At 34.7% G+C, this 23,802-nt stretch overlaps 1 protein-coding gene across 1 annotated transcript in view; it reads right to left on the bottom strand.

Annotated features, from left to right (window-relative positions):
- The window catches only part of METTL25 (methyltransferase like 25), a 123,535-nt gene that overhangs the window by 87,702 nt on the left and 12,031 nt on the right, over positions 1-23,802 (bottom strand). Inside the window, exons 2-5 of the mRNA XM_060025320.1 lie at positions 16,771-16,935; positions 16,183-16,289; positions 8,278-8,877; positions 5,600-5,747 (exon numbers count right to left, since the gene is read on the bottom strand). Of these exons, the coding sequence (XP_059881303.1) occupies positions 5,600-5,747; positions 8,278-8,877; positions 16,183-16,289; positions 16,771-16,935 (1,020 nt within the window). The remainder of the gene's footprint in view (positions 1-5,599; positions 5,748-8,277; positions 8,878-16,182; positions 16,290-16,770; positions 16,936-23,802) is intronic.

Below are 23,802 nucleotides of genomic sequence, written 5' to 3'. Positions count from 1 at the left end.
TACAGTAAGAAAGGTATCATATCCCCTTAACAAATTTCTATTTGATACAGAAATGGCAGGACCAGATTGAAAGATGCCACTACAAGATGATCTATAGCCCTCCTTTGGTTAAAAAAACAAAAGGAGATGGAGGGCCCCTTGAGGATCACCTTAATTCCCCGGTAAAACATTAAGGCCGGGGTAAACATGAAGGTAGGCCATAGGCTTTCAAGGGTTACACCACTCATATTTGACTCTGCAGATCTGCAGTATTTGGAGGCACTAATGATATTAGCAGACTCCCTGACATTGGGCTGGGAAGAGGTAGGGAGAGACCAAGCACAAGTCTCTGCCCAGACAAGGGCTGCTTCTAGAAGGAGCTCCTATTAAGGCCACTCAGTAAGCTCTATGAAACCACCTGATCTGACTTTCTAGGACCCCAGCTCTTTCTCTACTCGTGCTACACTCCTAGGCCTCAGATATGATCATATAAACATACAGGAAAAGAAAATTACCATTCATTCTTCGGACTGGGCCTGAATGACTCAGTTACAGCACTAACATCAATTTCTGACAGAATACATAGCAGGTTGACACGTTAGGCTGAAAAAACACATACATGTGATAAAGTCCAGAGGAAGAAAAAAAGCGCTGCTTCTGTCTTGTGTTCACTTTTAACAGAAAAAAAAAAAATTTCCCAGGGAACTCTCTAGTAGATATGCTCCTCATTGATAAGAACGGTGTCTCATAGCCTTTCCTAAATAAATGGAATTACCATAACTAATTTAGATTGAGAGTCATGTATTTCTGAGGCTATAGCAGGGCTCAATCTTCCTAATAACTGATGCTTGAACAAAATCATAGTTCAGTTAGCAAGGAAGAAGAGAGATGTGGATCTGGATAGGTAACCAGTAGTGTTTGCTCAGCATGTTTCTACCTTTATGGGAAAAACAACCAAAAGAAGTTCTCTCTCAAACTTCAGGGGGAAGATATAATATCAATATTTCAAATTAATTATGATAATGATAATCAATATTAAGACAAAACACTGAAACAAGTCAAGCTTGGGAAAACATATATATTCTATAAAGCACTGCATTAAATAATACTGTTTCTGGTATTTCGTGTTCTCCTAGGAACTACTGGCTTATAATGTATAAATATTTAAAGCAGTTTTTAAAACATATGGTAGAACTTTGGTATTCATAATTGCTCAGAGAGTTTTGAGGTATTTTTGAAAATTAACATTCATGACAGACCACCTCTATGGTCTACCACAGCGTACTGGGCAAACATATTCATGTAAAACACATATTGTTTACATAGTACACATCATCATAAAAAGTTGCAGTGTACATACCAGACTTTTCTACTGTACTATGTTGGACTATTAATAACTCAAATTTACATCCCAAAGGGCAACACTGCCCCAATCCAAACTTAAAAACAGCTGTGCAAACAAACTGAGGGTTAGAGGCAGGTGTGTAAGATATGAAGGGAGAGACACACGCCATACTTGATTATTCAGAAATATAACTCCATGGAACCTAGTCCTAGACATATGACAGGAAATACTCTAACCTTGTCCATGCGAACACCTTGTCCTATAAGTTAGTTATTTTAATATAATGATCTGTACAGTGGTCGATTTCTATTTTAGCAAGGAATACTAGGACTATATAGCATATGCCGTATATACAAAATAAGACCACATCCATATTCCATCTTTGCAAACAGTCACTGCTAAATAGACAAGAACAAACTGTTTGCTGTTGTCTGCCTTCACACACACACAGACATCACTGCTCATCAGTAAAGTTAAGCTATCAAAATTCTAGTGGTGCTCATAATAATTATCTTGGACATTCTTTTCTTGTTCTACATTTCTCCCCTTGATTTTGTCTAGTTTCTAAACCTTAACTTTATTGTGCATTTATGCCCTCTATGTTTGGTTTCCCCGGGTTTTCACTCTGAGCTCTATGCTTCAAGGACTTTTGGGGGGGTGGTTAATTACTTTGCACTCTAGACTCTGATATACCCTTGTGGACCCTTCTGGGTTCAGCCTTTGGTTTGGATATGCAAACGAGCACATGAGCAGAGTCCACCTAAGTCTCTGCATGGGAGAGTTTAACTACGAATAACCTTGAATATATTTCTATAGAACATCTTCTAAAATTCTGTCTTCTTAGGAACCATAACAAACACTTGTTTTCAACGATGCTGTTCATCAGAATTACCTATAGTGCTCTTAAAAATACTTATATTCAAATCCCACCCTTAGAGATTATACATTAGAAGGTCAGAAGTGGGTTCCAGGCATCTAGACACCGAAACTGTCATATACGATCCAACTGGGCAGCCAGAGTTGAGAAACACTGTTATAAAAATTGCAGGAGATGGTTCATATCTTCTCTCCTTTTACTATAGCCAAGATAAGGCAAGAAAAATGGAAACAGGCGTGTGGGAAAGAGAGAAGGGAGTGACTTTTGCCAGCTGGTTTTTGAGATGAGAAAATGTGGCAGTCCAAAGCTAGGCAAAACTGCAACATGAATCAAGGTTGCTTTTGTTATTCCTATCACTTATTTTTCTCCTATCTCTTGGCTTTCCAACTCTTTCCTTCCAAAGTATTTGACGGTATTCACATTGCATACATCTTCACCTAATTCATCATATCACTGAGTCCTGTTTCTTCCTGCTTACTCTTTGCTTTTCTGACAAGCAAGGTTCCCAGCCCTCTGTTCTTTTCAGGTATTTATGAGGAAATCAAATAACATTAAGGTATTACTATTAGCTTTAACCACTTAAGCTTAGTATTGTTTACCTGAAAATCTCAATGTTTCTCAATGGTTAAGATATTTTTGACAGGAAGGCCTTTCCATGAATTAACTCTGCCTGTAAGAAGGGAAAATGAGAGTTTGTGGCTGCCAGTCACTGTCATTAACAAACCTTTCCAACACTTTTTCTTGCCTGAGTCCTGGGCCCAAAGTCATCCTATCGATGCAGTGAACAAGGTAACTGCCACTCAATTATCTATTCAACACACATTGTACAAACATTGATCAACATGAACCATGTTTGAGGCAATGTGCTTAGTTCTGAAGATACAAAAGTGAATAAAAACTAGTGTCTACACTCTACTCATAAATCTATCAAATCTTTCCATGGCAGAAACGAAGTGGGAGAGGCTGAAGATGTGGATGCACTAACCCTTCTTCTTCCTTCAGATCGTGCAAAGGCCTCTCTATTGAATATGCCTTATTCAAAGATATTTCTCATTTCAGTCTGAACACCTGGTCAATAAATTCTTCTAAACAATTTAATGCAATAGTGTGTTAGAAAAGTTAACTAAAGTGGTCTCATAACCCAAACGTCTCTCTCTAATCTTTTTACTTAGCTCTAAAAATATATATCTTCCCTTATGTCTGTTTACACTTTATTAAAACACATTATAAGTAAGTATAATTAAGAATATTAAACAACTATTTGACTAGGGGAAAAAAAGGTACCTAAAGACTGACAGAAAATGGACAGGCACAGGAGCAACTGGTCACTCTCTTAATTTTTTTCCTACCCTGGCAAGTAGCTTCTGCCAACCCCCTTAAAGAACAGAACTGAAGAACCAGACATCAGATGAAAAATGTACCAGTGACATATCCTGGTTGTCATAAAATAACGACAGCCACTTAAATCTGAATTTCTTTACATACTCAACAAAAACCAGACAGAGAATAGATAAAATTACTCATAAGCCACATGCACACTACGCATTTTGATTTAAATGTAAGTGAAGAAATAAACATCTCAAGCCAGCAGAACCAGCTCTGGAGATCACTCCAGAAGGAGAGTCAGATGTAGAAAAATGTGCGTGACAGAGAACAGAGCGTGCTGCCAAAAGAGAGGATCCCCACTCATGGTGTAAAGTACAGAGGTTAGGTCTGAGACCTGACGATACTGAGCAATGGCTGCAAGGGTCCAGCCCAACCAGAGATGGCAGACTTAAGATGTATCACCTAAAGAGGAGAGGGAGGCCCTTTGGAAGGGGAAGGCATTTGGGGGGGCATGATGATAAAGTGAAAGAAGGAAGCGGGCACCTGAAATTAAAGATCTTACACTGTAAGACAGTATCTTTGAATTGAAAGACACACCAAGTGGCTACACCTACCCTGAACTAAGCCAATTATTAAAAAAACCCATTTCATTGTACCTATAGAACAGGAAGCTCTTGAACTAAGAACAAAAACTTCCCTACCCAAAATTTTATGCTTGCTGATCCAGGAAAACACTTTGCATTTAATATTTTAAAAGCTGTAAAACTGTGATTGTATTAAAGTATTTTTTTTTTCATTTCTTTTAGGAAAGATGCACAAAAAGGGCTAAAAACTAATGTAAATATTTGGGTATATACTTTAGAATAAATAATTTTTTAGGTTCACTTTTCCCCCCAATTTTTATCTTGAAAATTTTTTTACTCAGAGAGAAGTTGGAAATAATGGCATGACAAACATATATTCTTCATTTAAATTAAACTATTGTTAACTTTTTGCCAATTTGCTTTCTTTCTCTCACTCTGTGTATCTCTATATATGGACAATTTTACTTCTGTGTACTTTTCCTAAAAGATACTTTTTAGAACGCTGACATAAAAAATTCAAATTCAATTAAACTCTTTTCCCCAAAAACCTTTGCCAGTTTTAAGGATGACCTGTTTCACCCAGGCAATTTTCAGTAAATCATACAATCATCATTTTTACCTGTTGGAAATGACTAAATGACAAATAATGAAATTTTTACAGTCATCTGGGTTTTAAAATTGAGAAAAAGAGCAAGCAATACCATCTATATTCACACAACTTCCTGACCTAAAAATTCTTAGCAAGGGACACTGGATGTTGATAAACACTTCACTAAACTAACAGAAAAGAGAACTGCTAATATTAATAGATAACCATCTAACCTGAACCTGTGGTTTTGAAGCCATGTGTCTAATAAGAGATATAACATATAAAATGGATCAAAGAGAGGAATTTCAGGAGCTGCTCTGGATGAAGGGTTGTAGGTGCTTTCAGTCCTGTCAACGTACTCTGTACTTTGCTCCTCAGGCACCTTCTCAGCCCAGGGAGCACAGTTTTCATACAATTGCACAGTTTTCTAGCTTTTTAAAATCATAGTATTTTGACCCTTCAAACTACAGTAAGAAACTTTTTGAGGGGACAAATATCAATATTCTTTACAAAATTGAGGCTTTGGAAATGAAAACAAACCTTGTCCATTCTATATTTATGACAAAATAACTTAGCTTTACTACCTTAGTAAATGTATATCTTACAAATATTTTTAAACCGAAGTTCTCTAAAAATACACCACACAAAAATTTCACATATTTGCAGTTTTTGGCATTCATTAAGACCATACTATGACTAAAAAATCTATAATAAAATACAACGCAAGTGATAGTTCATCAAATTTCATTTGATGTAACATTTCTAATATTGCAAGAATATCAGATATTATCTCAAATGTTAATTCAAAGTGACAATAATGTCAACAACAAAAAAAGGAGAGATACAAAGCAGCCGTTATGCTCAAATAAATAAAATTATGGGATATGAAGAACTTGTACCTTTATGTGGGTTTTCAAACTCTTCAGATAAGAGGTGGTAGCAACAACCCACACTGCAAACTCCCTTGATTTCAGACTTGGAAGTAAATATTCGCAGAGTATTTGGAGCAAGATCACCACAAGTATGCAGACCTACCATCAAACAATCCTTAAAAAATGAGAAGAAAAAATAAATTTTGGAAATTAAAAGGAGGGTTAAAAAACATTTAAGTGTTTATTAGAAGATGTAGAGCTTTTTAAAATGATGAAATTTTACCTAGAAAGTATTGTATGTCTTTTATTTTCATAACAAATAACTATTGCCTTTAAAGGCAAAACGACCGATCTTTTTCCAAAACTGACATAACTTTGAGTTGATTTTCTAGTGTTTTTGGTTACTTACTCATTTGAATTTTCTCTGGTTTCTTTTACAACTAATATTTGCTTAATGACTACTCAAATTAACGCTGGATCAATACAACGTAGCCTGCATTACTAGGACAAACTTATGATTTGAGACACATTAATACCTTACTAGTCAATTTTTAAAATTCACTTCTTCACCCATACCCATCGAAACTTATAAAACATTGTCATAAAAAAAAATTAAGTGTTGCTAAGTAGGCATTTTTACTCCAACACCAAAAGTTTACTTAGTTCATTCACTGCATCAAATATGACAAGATTAAATTCAATATAAAGCTTTTGTTCTAAATTTTATAACACGAATTTTATGTAAAAATTCTATGAAATGTTCTCCTAATTACCCAAAGCGTAATTTAGATGTATACACATACAGAATGGGTGCATAGGCATGGACTCACAGAATCTTGATCAATATACCGTTTGTTTGTTTTAACTCTTCAGTTCCTTAGTTTCCTCTTCTGTAAAATGAGGCTAATAATAGTATCTCACCTCAATGGGTTATTGCAAGACTTTAATAAGTTAATACTGGTAAATGACTTTGTACAATCTCTGGCATCCAGTAAAATTCAGTAAACGTCTTCTATTCTTACATCATCATCATCATGTTATAAATTCAAAATAATAGACATTAAGTTGTAATCAAGTATATTTTTATAACTATCTTCAGAACAAATACAATTTTTTCACTTAAGTTATTTTACCAAAAATGTGATTTTAGCCCATATAATGTAGACACAGACAGAGCTGAAGTGTTACCTTTCTAAAGAAAATAACTGTACCTGTAAGTTGCTTCAACCTGATAGAACATTCTGTCGCTTCAACCAACATTCTCTTCAAAGCACAATTTCTGGAGTGTTGTGCAACTATTTTGCTTTTCTCAATGATTACATAGTTTGGGTAGGTTTTATTTAGACATTATAATGTTATAAATAAAAAAGGAATTCAGAGAGAAAGGGCTTATTGCTGATTAAGGGTAGATAACAAAGACATAAATCTCTCTCTTTTAGGCTAGTTCTCCCTAAAGATAACACCAAAATATTTAACCTCATTTTTCAGTGTATTCATCACACAAGGTTAGTTAAAAATACCAGCAGGTGGCAAACAAAAATACACAATCAGCATATTATCCTAACAGTAAAATATTTAAGTATTGTATGTGTGTGTTGTAGGGTGGAGAGGGGAGGAGATGGGAGGTATTGGTTAATTCTGGTTATTAAATTGCTACTTAACTAAGGACCCAAGAAATAATCTTCCAGCATATCTTTTATAAGTCAAATTCTTATAAAAGTCTGCGTATAGTTTTGATCATATATTTTCCAGAAGACTTTTAAAAACATAAATATATGATAATAAGCTCTAAAAATATATACATTTTTAAGTCAGGTTAAAGTAATTGGGGCTTTTTAACCCTAACAGAAGGTTAAGCTATAACTTAATTACTGATTTCATATATAGGAAAAACAATTAATGAGGAGTAACCGGTTTCCCATAATTAGTGAAATCCTGAAATATCAGGGAAAAAGAAAAATTCCCCATTCTAAAATGACAAAGTAACAAAACACTGGTTAGCTACCAAACAAGGATTTAAATTTATAAAGAATTCTGGTATGTTTTGTTTATTCATTCTTTAGGGAAGAATTTTCAAAAAATTTAACAAGAGTAGAATATTATAACTTCAAAGCCTACCCTGTTTTTTTAAAACAATGAGTCAGGCCAAATGATTTCTAAAAACTCCTCTACAATATTGTTTTCACATACAATATTGCCTTTAAGATATATTATCTCTGCATAACTTGACATACTTGTACTTTAGAAAAAGTTCAAATTTTTTAAGAATACGCAGAAGTTGGTCTTGCTCAAGAAAATCGCAAATTTGGTTACCAAGGCTAACATTAAACATAATATTGCCCTAGGTACATCTTTACCTCAAATTTAAATAAAATGTAAGAGCTTTCTTGGATTGGAATTTTAACAACTCATAAATTGTATAACGAGAACTTAGCTGACTAGCTTTTGTAGTAGTACTTCTGTTTAATTTAGGCTTACAAATGAGTGGAGGGTACTCCCTTCTGGAAAATCATAATTGTCAGATTGTCAGATTTTGACAGCTGTGGAAATCATGAAAGCCTGAATATAATTTTATTTTCTTGGTCCTTTATATTAATGTACTCAAATAAGATACGCAGGTTAAGTAAGCTACCATTAAAACTTAATTCTATGTCTTAGAGCCTTTATATATAAATGAAATTAAGGAATTAAAAAAATAAAATTACCTCCAGATCTTTAATAATATCATGTAGTTCTGACTCAGCAGTGATAAAAGATGTTAAAGGTGAATATATATTGGATTCATTTGACTTTGATGTCATTTTTCTTCTCTCTTTATTTGCTTCAGACGTTTTTCTCTTGGGTATATGGGATGAAGAAGTAGGTTCTATGGCATTAATAGGCAAAAGGTCCCTAAGAGAAAAGGTATTTTCAAAACACAAATTTTCTTCTCGATGTGAGTAAACATGTAGGTTTTCCATTTGTTTTCTGATGTTAGAAATTACAGAGCCTGAAAAATCTTCCAGAAAGTCCGAGGTCGACATCTTTTCTTGATTTGCAGTACTGCTGTTACATACTCCCTCAGTATCGGCTTTAAATTTAATTTCATCTTGCACTTTCCTTTCTTTTGTCATTTGTAATGCCAGTCCATTGACATCTAATTTTGACCGCCTACGATAGACTTTCCAATGTTTCTTCAGTTTCCTGTTTCTCTCCTCAGCTCCATGAGTATTGGTATTTGAGGAATCAATTCCATAAACTTTTAAGCCATACTTCAAGGACAAAAAGGAGCTTAGGTAGCCTTTTCCAGAACCCAGGTCAATTATCTAAAGAAAACCAGAATGAATTAAAAGGATTTTAGTCAGATGGTAATAGAAAGCATTCGTGATATTCTTTTTAAAAAGCAAGTAAAGGAATGTATAATTTATACAATCTGTTATGCTTTTTTTAATTTTAATTTTTGATTACTATTAAAAACCAACAACTCTCATTATTTTTATTCAACATTTTAAGAGAAGTTCTAAGCAGTATAATAATAAGTCAAGGAAAAGATGTAAAAGACATAAATATTGAAAGTAAAATTGTCTTTCTTCACAGATGACATGACTGTATCTGTAGAAAATCCTAAGGAATGCATACAAAAGTTAAAAGAACTAGTAAGTCAAGTTAGCAATGTGTCAAGATACAAGCTCATTAGAAATGAATAATGAACCATCAGAACATATGCATCACAGTAGTAAAAAAACAATTAGAAAATAATTTAAAACCAATTGAATTAAAATAGCATACAAATAGAAATCTAGGAATAAATTTAACAAAGCTTATGCAAGACCTATACACTGAAAACTATAAAACATTGCATAGGAAAAATTTAAAAGAGCTAAATAAAGATATACCATGTTCATGAAATAGTTAGACTCAATATTAAGATGGCAATTCTGCCACACTGACATATAGATTCAATCCAATCCTAATCAAAATCCAAGCAGGGTTTTTAAAAGAAATTCATAAGCAGATATTACAGTTTATATGAGAAGGCAAAGTACCTAGAATAACCAAAACGATTTTGAAAAGAAAAAATTTGAGGATTTACACTGATTCAGGAATCAATATAAAACTACAGTAATCAGGGCTTCCCTGGTGGCGCAGTGGTTGAGAGTCCGCCTGCCGATGCAGGGGACACGGGTTCATGCCCTGGTCCGGGAAAGATCCCACGTGCCGCAGAGCGGCTGGGCCTGTGAGCCATGGCCGCTGAGCCTGCACGTCCGGAGCCTGTGCTCCACAACGGGAGAGGCCACAACAGTGAGAGGCCCGCGTACCGCAAAAATATAAGAAAAAAACTACAGTAATCAAAATAGTGTAGTGCTGGTATAAAAATAGATATATAAATCCATGGAATAAACAGGGTCCAGAAATAGACCCACAGTTATATAGTCAAATGGTTTTTGACAAAACAACTAAAGTAATTCAAAGGAAAAGATAGTCTTTTCAACAAATGGTGTGGGTATAACTGGATGTCTGTATGGGAAAAAAAGATTTTTGCATGTCATATGCCAAGCAGGCATATCTTTAATTCCTGCATATCTTTGTGACATTGGGAGGGAAAAAGATTTCTTGTGTAGGACATAAAAAGCATAAACTACAAAGAAATAATTGAAAAATGGACTTCATTAAAACTAAAACCTTTGCTATTCAAAATACATAGTTAAAAAGGGTAAGAAATATTTGCAAAACATGTATCTGACTAAGGGTTTGTATCCAGAATATATAAAGAACTCTAACAACTCAATAATAAGACAAGCCACCAATTAAAAAATGGGCAGAACATTTGAACACACACTTCACAGAAGAAGATATACAAATGACCACTATAAAAAGATGCCCAATATCACTACTCTTTTGGGAATTGCAAACTAAAATCATAATGAGATACACACAAATGTAAAATGGTACAGTCACTTTGGAAAGCATCAGCAGTTTACCATAGAGTTAAAGCATACACTTATACTATACAACCTACAAATCCCACTCTGGGCTATTTACCCAAGAGAAATGCAAACATGTCCACAAAGTCTTGTATGTGAATAAATTCATAGCGGCCAAAAAAACTGGTAACAACTCAAATATCCATCAACCAATGAATAGAAAAACAAATTGTGGTATATCTATACTGTAGCATACTACACCCAAAAATGAGGAATAAAGAGTCAATGCACATAAAAATATTGATGACTCTAAAAACTATGCACTAAAGGAAGAACACAAACATCTACATACTATTTGATTCCATTTATACGATGTTCTAGAAAAGTCAAAACTACAAGCAGAGCAGTAATTCCTTGAGAATGGAGGAGGAAATATCTTGCAAAAGGGTATGAGGAAACTTTTTATGGTGACAGAAATATTTTTTATTACAGTGGCTAAACAACTGCATACAATTACCAAATCCATCAAAGTGTACACCTAGAATTGGTGAATATATAAATTATACCTCAATAAAACTAAAAATGATAAAAGACATATAAAATAACCAAGATTGTTTACTGTATTGTCATGTCATTTCATAAGAAATAAATGGATTACAGAAATATTATCATAGGAAATCATTATCTAATCTCATATCTAATCTTTAATTCCTAAAATCAATTAAAGCCTGACATAAATATGAGCCACTCAAGGAAAATTTCCTATATTTGAAATAATGCATATCATCAATGAAATCCTCAAAAATTTCAATTCAAGCAAAATTGCAATTCATAGGTAAAACTCCAATAAATGATGTCTAGCTTACAAATAATTCCCTATGCCCCCTTTTTAATGTTAATCTCTAGGCTAGGTATTATGGGAAATACAGAAGCATTATATATCTTGATCCTAAGGAACTACAATCTAACTGAAGATACCATACTCATGAATACAAGGGCTATAGAGTAGAAATTCTATTAATCAATTTCCCCATATCTGAATCTCTAGAGAAAGCAAAGCTCTCCATTCCCTTCCTTCTACAAAAATACATTCACTGATGCCAATGGCAGCTTAATGCTAGCAACCAATGGGTTGCTTGTAAGCACCAGGACATTTGTTCCCCCCAATACAGATGTTTTCTTACCAAGAGGTAATTGAGTTTGTTCCCAGATCTGCATATAACAATTCCACTTGTGAATGAGGAAAATTTTGGCTGCAAGTAACAGAATATCAAATTTCCATCACTGAGAAAACTCTCACCTCACTTAAGAAATCTGGCAGTAGAGTAGTTGAACTAACCAGAGGCTCAACCACATATGGCCTTTGGGCCAACGTATTTGTAATTCCTCTGGCTGCAAGATGGCTGGGGAAAATCTAAGAATCATGTCTTCACAATATAATATCTGAAACCCTTTTCAGTAATAGGCAAAATTTCCTAGAAAAATCTATCAGCTCACTTATATCTTACTGACCCAAACTGATTTTTATCCCTCTCCAAATTGGCCTTTCAGTAATATATACAGTGTTAGCAAGAGAATGGCAAACTCTGCAATTAAAGGTTACATAAATCATACATATTTTTGCCTTCAAACTCTCTTATCTGAGTAGCAAAACCTCCACAATCCTGATCTCTTACCCCTTATTCTCAACGGTCTTTTCCTTCCTGGATCATCTTATAGGTTTGAAGATAGAGGAGTCTCCAGTGTAATACCTGGTGGGAGGTATCTTCCTTGTTTCCTAATTCTGCTTAGAAGACTTTCTCACAGAAATATTGCTACACGTAGTGATTACATTTCTTAATATTAGTATTAGTATGGTACTATACTTCAGATAGGAGAGTTATATGTTGTTGACTGACCTGGAGATCTAACTACTATTATAAGCTAATGACTTTCAAATTTATAACTCCAGTATGGAATTCTACCATGAACTTCATACTCATATCCAACAGTGTACCTAAACATTTCCACTTGAATGTCTTATAAGCATCTCAAATTTAACATGTTCAAAACTAAGTTCTTGATAGTCTCTGTAAAACCTACCCCTCCCATAATCTTCTCCATCACAGTTAATAGTATCTCCATACCCAGGTGGAGAACAAGACTCCTTTCTTTCTCTCATACCCTCCACCTGAATTATGAAAAAATCCCTAGTCTTACCAAGGGTATTTCATACCAATTGCACTCTAAGTCTAGGTTATTGCAACGGCCTCCTCAATAATCTCCCTGCTCTCACCTTCCCTCCTTGAGTCTATTTTCAAGAGAGCAAAACAAAGACTGATCATACCACGCCTCTAAGTAAAATCTCTCATCACTTCCCTAAACTTATCTCCTGCTACTAACCTCCTTTGTTACTAAGCTTTTTGCCTCAACTCTGGAAGCTCATGCTTACATATGAGCTAATTTCTGAAAAGGACCAGCTTGAATGTTATAAAGACTATGGCGAAGAGTGCAAAGGTAATGGAAATATTGGCTTGGCCAAAAAGTTCGTTCGGGTTTTTCGTAACCTGTTACAAAAACCCGAACAAGCATTTCGGCCAACCCAATATTTGCTTCATAACACTCCTCAACACGGCAGTCAGAGTGATCCAGTGGCTCCAACGGCTTCCCATCTCATTCAGGACAAAAGCCCAAATCATCACAATGGCCTCTAAGACTCTACAACTTCATGACCTGCTTTTGCCACCCCAACCTCAGCTCCTACTACTCTGTCCTTGCTCTCACCACTGGAGTTAATCTGGCTTCTTGACTCTTTCAAGAATACAACAAGTGGGGCTTCCCTGGTGGCGCAGTGGTTAGGAATCCACCTGTCAATGCAGGGGACATGGGTTCGAGCCCTGGTCCGGGTAGATCCCACATGCCACGGAGCAACTAAGCCCACGTGCCTAGAGCCCGGGCTCCACAACAAGAGAAGCCCTCACACCACAACCAAGAGTAGCCCCCTCTCGCCGCAACTAGAGAAAGCCCACACGCAGCAACGAAGACCCAACGCAGCCATAAAGAAAGAAAGAAAGAAAGAAAGAAAGAATACACCAAGTATATTCCCGCTTTAGGGCCACTGAATGTGTTATTCCCTCCATATAAAAAATTTTTTATCCGGATATTCTAATGGATAACTCTCTTACCTCTTGAAGGAGGTCTTAACTCAAATGCTATCTTTACAATGAGGTCTTACTTGCCCCTCTCTTCCTAATCAAAAGCTTTAATACCCCATCCCTGAATTAGCTACTTCCTTTTTATTTTTTTTCTCCTTAAAGTATATCAACATATACAATAAAATATACTTATAATGATTTTATTATCTATCTCTCCTCATTAGAGTATAAATGACATAAAGGCAAAGATATGTTTTGTTTTGTTTACTACTGTATCCTCAGCATCTATAACGGCACCTGATACATGGTAGGAGCCAAAGAAATATTTAATAAATGAATGCATGCATCCAAGTGTGAATGAATGAACATATTTTAGAAATAAAAATTAAGAAGTAAGAAGCCTTGGTAATGGGGATGAGAGAGGCAAAGGTTTTTGGCATGTGGGGAGCAATGTGGTTGAGGCAAAAACCAATTGTTTTTTTTTCTTCTCTAGTTCTTTTTGGTCACTAGTAAAGTTAAGATTTTACTATCTGGGTTTCCAACTATCCCCATGAAAACTACATTTATTAAATCTGCTTTTTAAAAGTAAAAATAGTATACACGTCATACATTTCAAACTTAACTATTTTGAGAATCAAATATTGCTATTAAGTAATTTCAAGAGAAAGACCCTGTAAGTCTTTAATACAGGTTTTTTTCACTCACTAGAAACAATCTCCATCACTATGAAAAAAGTTCCCTTAGAGAAGGTCTAACATGAAACATTATGCTATTTCAAATTTTTTTCTCTGCACTTTAGAAATAAAATAAATCCACTTTATTAATTTAAAGTTATTTATTGTGTAATATTTCATATAAATAAAAGAATAAATGTAGTTGAAATGTAAAGTTATAAAGCACAATAGTAAATACCCCTCAAAGATTTAAGTATAAGTGATTTGTTTGGGAGGTGAAGAAAACACTGACAGGGAAATAGAGAAGAGAAAAAAGAGAAAGGAAGAAAGCCCAATAAATGGTATGTTCTTAAGCAAAATACCACTTTAGGACAACCTGGGTTTAATCACACTGAGAAACTTGGAGAGCTACTGTAGAACACATACCTCATAGTCACCCCACCTGGAAAGTCTAGGAGTTGATGTATCTGTTTATCAACGTGTGTTAGTCATTAGTCAAGGATGCTCACAGGGAGGAATTAATCGCCAGAACTTGTATGCAGGCAGTGCCATGCTTCAGCAGACAGAGAAAACCCACAGGAAAAGAAATGTAGAAACTGCCAGGTAGAAAGCAGCCCGGCACACCATGAAATGGTGAGGCCCAAGAGTTTCTGAATAAGGCCTCCAGTAGCGTCTGCTATAACCATGAACCCACCAGCCATCCTAAGAACTAGAACGTTAGTATTTCCATTTCATGTAACTATGTTGTCTTTCCATATCCCATCTCCCTGCTTCCCCTACCAGAGGTAACAACTATTCTCAAATTACTGTTTATGATTCCCTTGCTTCTTTAATGGTTTTTTTGCATATATTTTTTGCATTAAGAATATACCATTATTTTGCTTAAGAGCTTTTTAAATATGATACCATAAAATACGTAGTCTTCTGTAAATTGCTTATTTTTCCCAACCATTTTTATGTTTCTAATATTCATCCACGTGTTAGTACAGCAGCAGTTTGTTAAATTTTACTGTGTACTTGCCCTTTTTACTCCGGTTGAGTATTACTGTCATGGTGAGCCCGTTACCGATCCTGATAGGTACTGCTTAGATATGATACACTGGAGAAAAGGTTGAAAACTATTACCTCGGCTCTTGCCTTTTAGTTCCTACTCTAGAGATCTATGTTGCCATAAGTGGTTCTGCATGCCTGGCCCAAGCTGTGATCATTTTCTAATCAATCTCAAACTCTCCACAAGTCTGAAAGAATACATGGAAAAGATTCTAACACCTAATAAAAACTGAAGAAGGGAAAAAATCCTCCATTACCCCCATAGATGTTCTTGCAGGGATAAGAAAAATAACTTACTATTTTTATAGGCCAATGGAGGCAATCACTGATTTTATTTTAACATCTATTTTCAGACATTACTACCCTTCATAAAGGCTATTTTTTACAACAGGAATGCATTGTAATTCTGACACTATGAAAGAATCCAAGTTTCTTTATGTTACAATAATGAGGCAGGTGCCCCAGACCACAGCATGGTAACCCAGGTCCTTGAGAACACCTAGTGGTAAACAATTTTGCAGAATGCCATCTTCATAATGCTGCCTCAAACTGGAGTTACAACATAAGAAAAAGAGAATTACCATAGCTTCTATCTACTCTGGAGAGAGTGAAATTTGTGGCAAAACATTAACAGTCATATCTTATTTTTAGTATAAATTTGTTTTTATTGCAGTATATTGGGAAATGAGAGCATTTTTAAAGGATCAGATGTGATGTGACATCTCACATCAGCTATTACTTAATGACATTTTAAAGGCTAGACGGTGATAGTAGAAAAGGAAATTTGAATGATACCCCCCAAAATGGCAATAATTTAAACACATGAATATATAGGGAAATACTCTTACCTGCTTTATTCCACAGTAATCAGCAACACTGCTGATGAGCTCTGACATTGCCTGAACTTCATGAGATTTTTTCAAATTCATAAACTCATCTGGCTTCACATTTCCATCTGAACAAAAATAAAACAAAATTAAAGTACTGCTACTAAAGAAACAAAACTTAGTAAGAATCATCAGTTGATGCTCATGTTTTCTATAATTAAATATGAAAATAATAGAGATCCTACTGTGGTCTGTAAGATGGATCTCTATTAGTTTAGCTGCTATGAATCAAATTTGAATTAATAAAATGAAAAGACTCATATAACATTCTTAAAAATGTTCCTTGAAATATAAAACAATTAACTACAAAAGAAAAGACTGATAACTAGACTATGATGTAGGAAAAAAATATGGAGATGTATACCTAAGTTTTCTGTTTAATATGGTGCATAAGAAAACCTACTCATTTAGAACAAATCAGTCTATCGGGGCTCATGATATAAGGTCTAACAATAAATTAAGAAAATGTTGGAAATATATACATATATGAACAATATATTGCTTCTAAATGCCTAAAAAACATACATACACACACACAAACACACCTACCAGTTCTCTGTTTTTGATTTCCACGAAGGGCTACAAGCAACTGTTCAAAAGGAGTACATATTCCCAAGTTTTGTACAGAATAATATTTAGCAGCCAGAGCGAAGGCTTCCACACTCACCAGCTTCTGGGAAGTTTCACAAAATATTTTCGGAAAATCAGTAATATCTAAAAAATCAAGATCAAAAGAATTGTTAGCAACAAAATAAATAATCACTAGCTAATTTGTTGGAGATTTAAAAAACAAAAAACAAAAATCACTGATCTTATAACAAACTATAATATTTTCATTTTGGTGTGAATTTTGGCAATGTCACTAATGCTTCCATTATATTTGTTATTTAAACTATTAGCTATTTGTAGCAGCCAGTTTTCTCTTTAATACACTATACCATTATACACTTAGATTCCAAATTAAAATTTGGCCTTTTTGTTGTGTTTTTAAAAGCCAAAAAAAAGAAAGAAAGAAAGAAAGAAATTTAAAACCGTGCTAAACTGTAATGCACTCATTAAGTTTATGAATGGCCCTGGCTGACGTACAACTGTGAATTTAAAGGAGGTCAGTCCATCAAATGTCGTTACTCCCTGTGCACACTGCATGTAGAACAACAGCAATATTCTCAATGGTATAAATGTTATTGTAAAACAGTTCCTGCATCATATGGACCATGTAGAATTGTGTGGGCGTGTGTGTATATGTGTTCAACGCACTGTCAATACAACTTCTAAAAGTAATCTGGTTATGATTAGGTGAAAACAGTTCACTTTCTTCCCATAGTCAGTTTCAAACCAGACATTGTCTAAGCTTCATACAGAAACTGCTGATAGTTGCTGAATGCTCACTTTAGAAGAGTAAACTGCCACACTGTTTGCAACATCCAGTGTCCCTCCCTGCGTGAGGATCATTCACCCTGTTGAACTCAGATGTGGTTACATCTCGCCAAGGTGAACTACGCCATTTTCAGGCAGAAGTTTTAAAAATATCAAAAGAGTCACTACATTTTCTTTGCCCAGAACTGCAATTGTCAAGATAGAACCTGCCTCAGCCTGAGTCCCCAAGTGACGACAACAAAGGCATCACTCCTGTCAAACTACAATGAACATGTAGCATACATGAATAGTAACTTTCATTGTTTTTAGTCACTGAGTTTTTAGGCTTATTACTGTAGCATAATCTTAACTACTCTAATGGATACACATCAGTACAGATTTGCTTTTTATTTGTTCAGTTTCATTTTCCTATAGCCATTTTTAATGCATATTAATTTATTTATGAAGGTTTAAAGAAAGGCATTCTGATACGTATTAGTAGTTCAAAGAACTCCAAAGTTACCTATGAAATTATGAAAACCTACTTAAACACAAAAAACAATGATGCTCCCTGGCAAAAATTAAAAGAAAATTGAAGAAGGCTTGCAGAATGCTAAATAACTAAAAACTACATGTTTAAGACAGTACCTTTTGAAAGCTAATATCTATTAAGTTGATGGTAGTAATGTTTACCAAATTAACTAGAAAATCAGCAGAGATGTATAACTTCCATTTCTGAATCTATTAAATAGAAATTTAAACTACAAGATTACTATAGTGCGTTTATTTAAGATACATTTTGTGTATTATATAAAGTTCTTTCGACATTTTACAAACTGAATTTACTAATGCAGCCAAAAAGTAATAAAATCCACATCAAAATATTTAGGCATGATACAGAGGGGAAAACTCAGTCAACTGTTAAGTGAGCCTCTCAGGTTTAAGGGCAGTCTCAACATCCCCAAGTTCCAGGGCGGCAATTTCTTAGCATGTGATAGAATAAGAGTAGTAAATTTCAAAGTGCAGAGGGGCTATTATAGTAGTCAGTTATTGGACAGTGCTGCCAACAGAAAGAAATGTGATGTTTCTGTTGGAAAAGTAAAGCTTCAAATCAATTTAACTATCCTACTAAAAATATTTGAAAAAATTCCAATCCAAGCCAAATTAATGTTGTTAATTTGCTTTTAATTATAGGCCTCCTAGTAATTTCAGAAATTTGGAGATCTAAACTGCAAAGATATTAAATTTTTAACAATGTTTCCTTTTATAAAAAGGATAGTGTTCTGATTCAGTCCATTGGTTTATGTCACTTAAGGCTACACCAGTTTATTCAGATAGTCTAGAACTCTGTGAAAAAAATCTTTTTGAATTATGAAAATATAGCTTTTGTAACTTTGTTTTCAAATGATCCAGCCTATAACCTCCATTACTTGCGATTTTTAGAGATTCAGAGAGATGAGAGGTGTCAATGATCTTGTCTTTACTTCTATCTCTGAAACAGTATGTGAGGAAAGTTCCGTGGTAACGGTAATAGTATCCGTAGTACTCATAGTGCATTCCCAGAGACTTGCACACTGAGTTTGGGTTTGGCAACTAGCAAAATAAAAACCACAGTGTTACCCAACTTATTACTTAAATTCTTAATTAGTTAAATTTTTTACCCAGGGAAAGCTTCATTTTTAAATTTGATACCCATTGCACCTGCATATTCTGCAGTTTGATTGTTTTGCCAATATCTCCCTCTACTGGAAGTACTTGTTCTGCTTTATTACATGCTCTGTCTTTATTTACTCTTATTTTTTGTACACCCACAGAAGTTTCTTACAAGATAGGTTATTTGGGCATGAGGGAGCAAAGGCACCAGAGAGGCAAGGGAGAAGTTAATTCTATTAAATATGATATCAGTATATCCCTATCCTTTTTTTTTTTTTTTTTACAGCAGAGATCAATATACAAGGAAAGGTAGAAAGGTTATACATACACATGTTGGATTATGAAAATTTCAAGATAGAGAAATGAATAATAATGTTTCAAAGCTAAAAATAAAATAGAAACAATCAATGAATATATAATATTGACATCTAAAATAAAAAATTTTCAAAACTAAATGTCTGGTATTTTACTTGAATATTATCTAGCACTTTAAGAAAGACAGAGTACTGTTAGGATTCACAATTATCTCACCACTATTATTGCTAACATTTATTGCACATATACTATGGGCCAGGCACTGTGCCAAACAGTTGACATTTAATGGAACGAACTTATAAGCTAGTTACATCGTGCTCATATCCCCACTTACAGAGGAAGAAACCAAAACTTAGAGAGGCTGCAATTTAGCCAGGTTCGCACAAACACTAAGTAGCAAGGCATGTGAACCAAGGCTGTGGGCAGACGTTGTTCTTAATTCCCACATTCGTTCAACATGCCACTGCAGTGAGTAACAAATGAAATCAGGAAAGACAGCAGTTAAAAAAGTGCTAGGCAGACTGACTGTCAGAATCAGGTCTAACAAGAATTCCCTCTGGCAGAGATCAATACATGGTAATATCTTTAAGACAGTTTCAAACTCATTTATCTTCTTAATTCTTTCACTTCCCTCACTCCCCTCAACACCTCCCTCTTTACCAGAAGTGATTTTAAGATTTCATGAAGTAAAAAGAGTAATTTCTACATTTAAAACAACTGATAAGTCTCTGAAAAGAAAATTAAAAGTTTTTATGATAAGATGTTGTTGTAGTTATCTATTTCTAGAAACAAAGTATCCCTACTGTTTCATGCCCAGTTGTAAGGCAATAATACCTTGCATATACCACGTATTCAGTAAGTAGGGAATCAATGAAGGGATGAACGAAAGCAATTCCTCAATACATTTACTACTGTAGCATCACCAGATACACTGAGAGAAACAAATTCTAAGATTCTGGGGTAGTAGTTTTCACTGAGGCCACTACAGGGACTTCAACAGTACTTCGGAGCCTGTTAGAAGAGCATAAAACCTCATCTCAGCCCTAATGTTTACAATCACAAAGTGAGATAAAAGTGATTTAAAACATTTAGAATGTGATATAAAATACAATTATGTGCTAAATTCTGACGTTTAACTGTGTTACAGGGCTTAGGGCAAAGGTCACTACTGTTATTATCACACACCCTAAAAATGTCCTATGGTCCAGAATTTCAAGAAGAAGTCAACAGTGCCCTCTTAATAACAATCTTCACAAGGACACCGAAATGTTATGGACTCACTTTTACATGTCCTACAGATGTCTCCAATTCAAAAAGCCCAAAACTGAACTGTAAGTTCTCAAGCTCACCAAACCTTTCCCTTTTCCTATTTACTATCCTGTTTAATAGTGTCATCAGTCACTCAGTACCGAAGTTAAAAGTCTACATTATCTTAAATGCTCCTTGTACCCTCAATGCACATATCCAGTCACCCATTAAACCTAATGTAAAAATGTCTTTCATTTGGGACCCCCCTCCCCCCCCATCACCGCCGCGGTTCAAACTCTATTAGTACCACCAGTGTTACTGCAGTAGTGACTTTTTTCCTTATCAATAGAACTCCCAAAGCAGAATGCTCAGTAAGTGCTGGTTGAGCTGAATTGAACATGTTTTCTAAAATGGAAATCTACTTACATTCAATGCAAGTTTAATTATACATTTTAAGGCTTTGGCTTCTACCAACAGTTGACTTTAGGCTTCAATCTTTTATACTTGTTTAGTAGACTTCAGTCAAAAGTTAAAGCTGTCTTGCTGAACTATGAAAATTATATATAGGATATATTAAATTTTATGAATGTTTAAGTATATCCATAACCCTATAATCTATTTAAGGAAGAAACAGAATATATACTGTTGCTTTTTAAAATAAGTCAATTTATATTACTCCATTATGTGCTAGGAAACTTTTTGCATAAGCTCCAAGATAATTTATGGCTGCATATGAATGTTATCTCAACATGTAAACCATGCTCTTAGAAAGAATGATATAATTAACAAAAATTGATATGCATATCCTTATTGTGCCAATATTAACATTACACTGAATGTTCCATTACACGGAACCATTTCAAAAGCATTTTCACATTAACTAAGTTTTTACAGAAATCAAATTAAACATAAAAACAGGAAAATCTAACCACAGTACTACTACTCTAACAAACCCTTTTCATAGTTTAATTTGAAGGAAAATAAAAATATCATACAAAGAAACAGAAGTTTAGAAAATTGATTTGGTATATAAAAAATAAACTTGTTAAAAAATAAACAATTCTGGGATGCCTACGATGTGCAAGGTAATAACTGAACCTGATAAAGCGAATTTGTTAACAACTCATGATTCATCTACGGGATACAGTGTCTTATCACTTACAAGGCATGTGGGCCACGAATGTTCAGTGTGGATTCCAGAGGGCTCAGCAATTCCCAGTTAGAATTCTTTTGAGATGCCACATGGGATGCGCTTACTCAGGTCTTTGCACTTGTTTTTTCCTCTGTCTGATACCATCTTCTCTCAGATAGTTTCATGGTTCTGTCTCCACCTCCTTTAGGTCTTTAATCAAATGTCACCATTTCAGTGAAAACTTCTCTGACAACCCTATTTAAAACTGCAACCTCACTCAACTCTCATTCCTCACTGATCCTGTATCAATGTTTTATAGCACTTATCACCATCTGACATAGTAAGTAACATGCAAGAGGACATATTTTTGTTTACTGCTGTATCCTGAGAACCTAGACTGATGCTTGTCATAGTACATACTCAATGAATGAATGGGTAAATGAATGAGCAAGAACTCGGTCTGAATTCTGGTTCTCAGACTGCCTCTCCCTCTGTGGCCATGAGCAATCTATTTATCTGCTCTAAGACTTGATATCTTCATCTATTAAATGGGGGCAAATATCTCTTTTACAGTATTTTAAGGAGTACACATATATATGCACATAGGCATATATTTAAATATGTACGTATACATATATACATGTAAGTATTTAATTACACACACACCCGCACACACACACACACCATCCTAAAACAGTGCCTAGAATATAGGAGGCAACTCCCAAAGCACAAAGTCCGAATTAAGTAACTGAGTGTCCTAACACAGCACTTGGGACTTTGTTGGAAGAATGTGGGGCAGAAAATACTCAAATATTTAGGCCCAGAATACCATATAGGCTACTAGAGAAGAACTTGAAATAATGATCAATACAAACATTCAGTTTCTAAACATGGGGCCTGCTGGGAGAAAGGAAGTTTGGGCTCTTGAAGTTGGATGCAAGCCCTCCATTGTTAGAATGAAAGCATGACTAGGGACAGGTAAGCTGCAACTTGAGACACAACGTGCAAGTCCAACAGCCAGCACTGGGTTCTACAGTGTAAGTAGGTTGAAAGCAAGAATTTCTCAGTGTTTGGGAGCCCAGTGGTTAGCAGTGGACACCATGTCCTAGAATCAGCTTGAAAGCTCAAGGGAGAAATTTTATTACCAATGATATTTCTTACTAAATTTGAAGTGAAATTCAGTAGATAGATTATAATCCTGACCATGCCTTAAAGACCTAATATAGTTTCAAGTCTGCTTTACTACAGTGTTTTAATTTCCTACATCAGAAGTCTCTATTTTCAGAAAATAACCAAAACCAAGAGATAGATTACTAGAAATTCCACAACTTCAAACTCCATTTAAAATTAGAAGCACTGAAGAATAAATTAAATATTTGTAAACATTTTCTGAAAAATAAATTCAATTTAATAAACCAAATATGATTTTGTTAGCAAAATACAAAATAAATTTTAGATTCTAAAACTTTAAAAATTGCTTTATAATTGTAAAGAATAAAAACGAACCTATTTCAGAGCAGTAAGTGCTATGAAATCAATCTCTTTGTTCTTCTCTTGTTCCCACCTCAGAGATCTCATTTCCTATTTTCGCTGCCATTTTCTGAACACCACGGCAGGCTTCGCTGCCCCACAGTGCCTCAAGGATGGCAGTATCTTAGTAACTAACGCTGCCATTGATCTCTTACTGAGAAGACCAGTATTTCCTTTCTATACACACATTGACTTGGGCCTAGACTTCCAGGCTTTCAAGAATAAAAAAAGACTTTACAGTTTGTTTATTATTGAGGCAGGAAAAATAAAGACTTTTTGTCCCAGATAAACAGTAATTGTAAGTAAAATTAAATTACTAATAAGGGATTTTGAGAGAGTAAAATTAA

Source organism: Delphinus delphis, chromosome 11 (genome assembly GCF_949987515.2).
Source record: "Delphinus delphis chromosome 11, mDelDel1.2, whole genome shotgun sequence".
Classification (NCBI taxonomy): domain Eukaryota; kingdom Metazoa; phylum Chordata; class Mammalia; order Artiodactyla; family Delphinidae; genus Delphinus; species Delphinus delphis.
The sequence above is the reverse complement of the archived record's forward strand: the minus strand, read 5'-3'. Positions and strand labels throughout refer to the sequence as shown.